The following is a 2,080-nucleotide window of genomic DNA, read 5'->3' on the forward strand; positions in this document are numbered from 1 at the left end:
TTATTTGGAAGTGAGGGGAGCAAATTCTTACGGGGTATATTTGTGTTATCATGTGACTCTGAAGGAGAAGCCCCCCCCCCCAGTGGCACAGTGGTATGTCTGCGGACTTACAAGGCTAGAAACCGGGTTTCGATACCAGTGGTGGGCAGAGCACAGATAGCCCATTGTGTAGCTTTGTGCTTAACTTCAAACAAACAAACAAACTGAAGGAGAAATACCATGATATTTAATTACTGTAAACAACGGAATGTGAAGATGGAAATAACATACAAGTAGTATAGTTTAACGTATCAATGTTTAACACAAAGAGGACAGGAATGTTTGTTTAGGAACAAGGACGGGTTGCTTTGGAAGTGGTCAACAACGTCGTACAAGAACCAACAAGGTTCTAGTATTGTTGATGAAACACCGTATAAAATGGACTTAATCAAACAAATCCCTTAACACTGAACAAACGCTGTACATCAGCTATAGACAAGCTTTTATACATAGTGTGTAGAGAAACATTGGTAAGAAATGCGTGATGTTTGACAGCTTGCGTCACTTTTATGGTAAACACAACGGTACATTACAACCATTTTCATACCGTATGTTTTATCATTAAAAACTGAATCCTGACTGGAACTCTGACAAACAATGAAAACACATTTTTAGTAGAAGAGAAACATTTTCCCGCGGTCAATACAGTCCTTCTGAAAAACAAAACCTTACAGTCGTTAGTCGTTCCTCAACAAATACTGAACGTTCTGTGGTACTTTGAGAGACATTTACTCATAGCAAATACAAACCTTTAAAAAATATACAAAACCTTACACTGGTTCATCAACGAATACCGGATCGTCTTTGGTACTCTGAGAGACATTGGAAACGGCGGTGAAGTGAGTAGTTGTGTGTTTATTAGGGTTAGAAGCATTTGCAGTAACACTGAGACTGCGAGGACGCCGACACAATAAAACTGTTTTGTAAGCCTGTCGATACTGCTTATTAAAGACACCATAGATAACTGGATTGATGGATGCGCTGCTGTAGATGAGGATGTAACCCAGGATGTGTAGAGCCGGATACTTGACCTGTTTGTCTGCCACCTGGAATGATAATGTTAATTTTGAGTTTATATTTTTATGTCGTAAGAAAAGCAACATCGAAAATATTCTGTCTAAACGAAAACTTTTTTAAAATTTTGTTTCAATGTGAAATTGTATATTTTTAGCTGATTGAAGTAAGCGGGCTTGAATGCAATAAAATATTATTTCATATCAAATTATACTTTGACGTACAAATAATATTTATATATGTGTGTGTAAGTATATATGTAATTTACACTTTCAGAAAGTTACACAAGCTACTTACAGAACATTTTAAATCCATTTCTTAACAAAGTTAGCTATGCTTGTTACAAGAGGCATCTGTCACCATGACGCCAACTCACTGGAGCTTCAGTTGTCGACCAGGAAACACTAAATAGCCATTAATCCGATTGTTATATGACGGGAGTGTGAATTTGGTTAATTAAGGACAAAGTCAATGTACCCAAAACAAACTGATGTTGTAAAATAAGTACATATTAAATTATTTAGATAATAAAAGAAGGTGACCTTTCACTGTGGATATATATATATATATATATTGCTTTGAGATCATTCCAGCAAAATATTAGTGTTATTTCCATCAAGGACACCTAAAAAGAATGAAAAAAATTAACAGTTTTCTTGTATTTCCTTTTGAAAGTTTATGACTCTAAAAGCCGGCTTTCGATACCCGAAATGGATGGGTCACACATTGCTCATTGTTCCGAAAATTTTTTTTTGCATTTTTTGAGAAAATGAAATATCTTTTGATGTCATGTTTAGTGGCTACGATCCAGACTTGTCCCGGTTTGATTAGTTTCAGAAATTCGCGCCATGCTGTACAAGAGCTGTCTGCGCCAGCAGTTCCTGATTTTTAGCTGACAGACTAGAGAGAGGGCAGCTAGTCAACAGCTCCAACTGCCAACTCTCGCACTACTCTGATCGAATAATGAGATTCGATCGTTACACGGCCACAAAGTGTTTGTTTGTTTTGAACTTCGCGCAAAGCTACA

The 2,080-nt window shown here is 36.9% G+C and overlaps 1 protein-coding gene across 2 annotated transcripts in view; it reads right to left on the minus strand.

Moving 5' to 3' along the window:
• Positions 1-495: 495 nt before the first annotated feature.
• LOC106474373 (G-protein coupled receptor moody-like) overlaps positions 496-2,080 on the minus strand; it is a 24,419-nt gene continuing 22,834 nt past the window's right edge. For both annotated transcript variants that reach the window (XM_013935063.2, XM_022402684.1), the window contains exon 3: positions 496-1,085. In XM_013935063.2, the coding sequence (XP_013790517.2) occupies positions 810-1,085 (276 nt within the window). In that variant the 3' untranslated portion in view covers positions 496-809. The remainder of the gene's footprint in view (positions 1,086-2,080) is intronic.

The sequence above is a fragment of the Limulus polyphemus genome, unplaced genomic scaffold, assembly GCF_000517525.1.
Source record: "Limulus polyphemus unplaced genomic scaffold, Limulus_polyphemus-2.1.2 Scaffold7132, whole genome shotgun sequence".
Taxonomy (NCBI): Eukaryota; Metazoa; Arthropoda; class Merostomata; order Xiphosura; family Limulidae; genus Limulus; species Limulus polyphemus.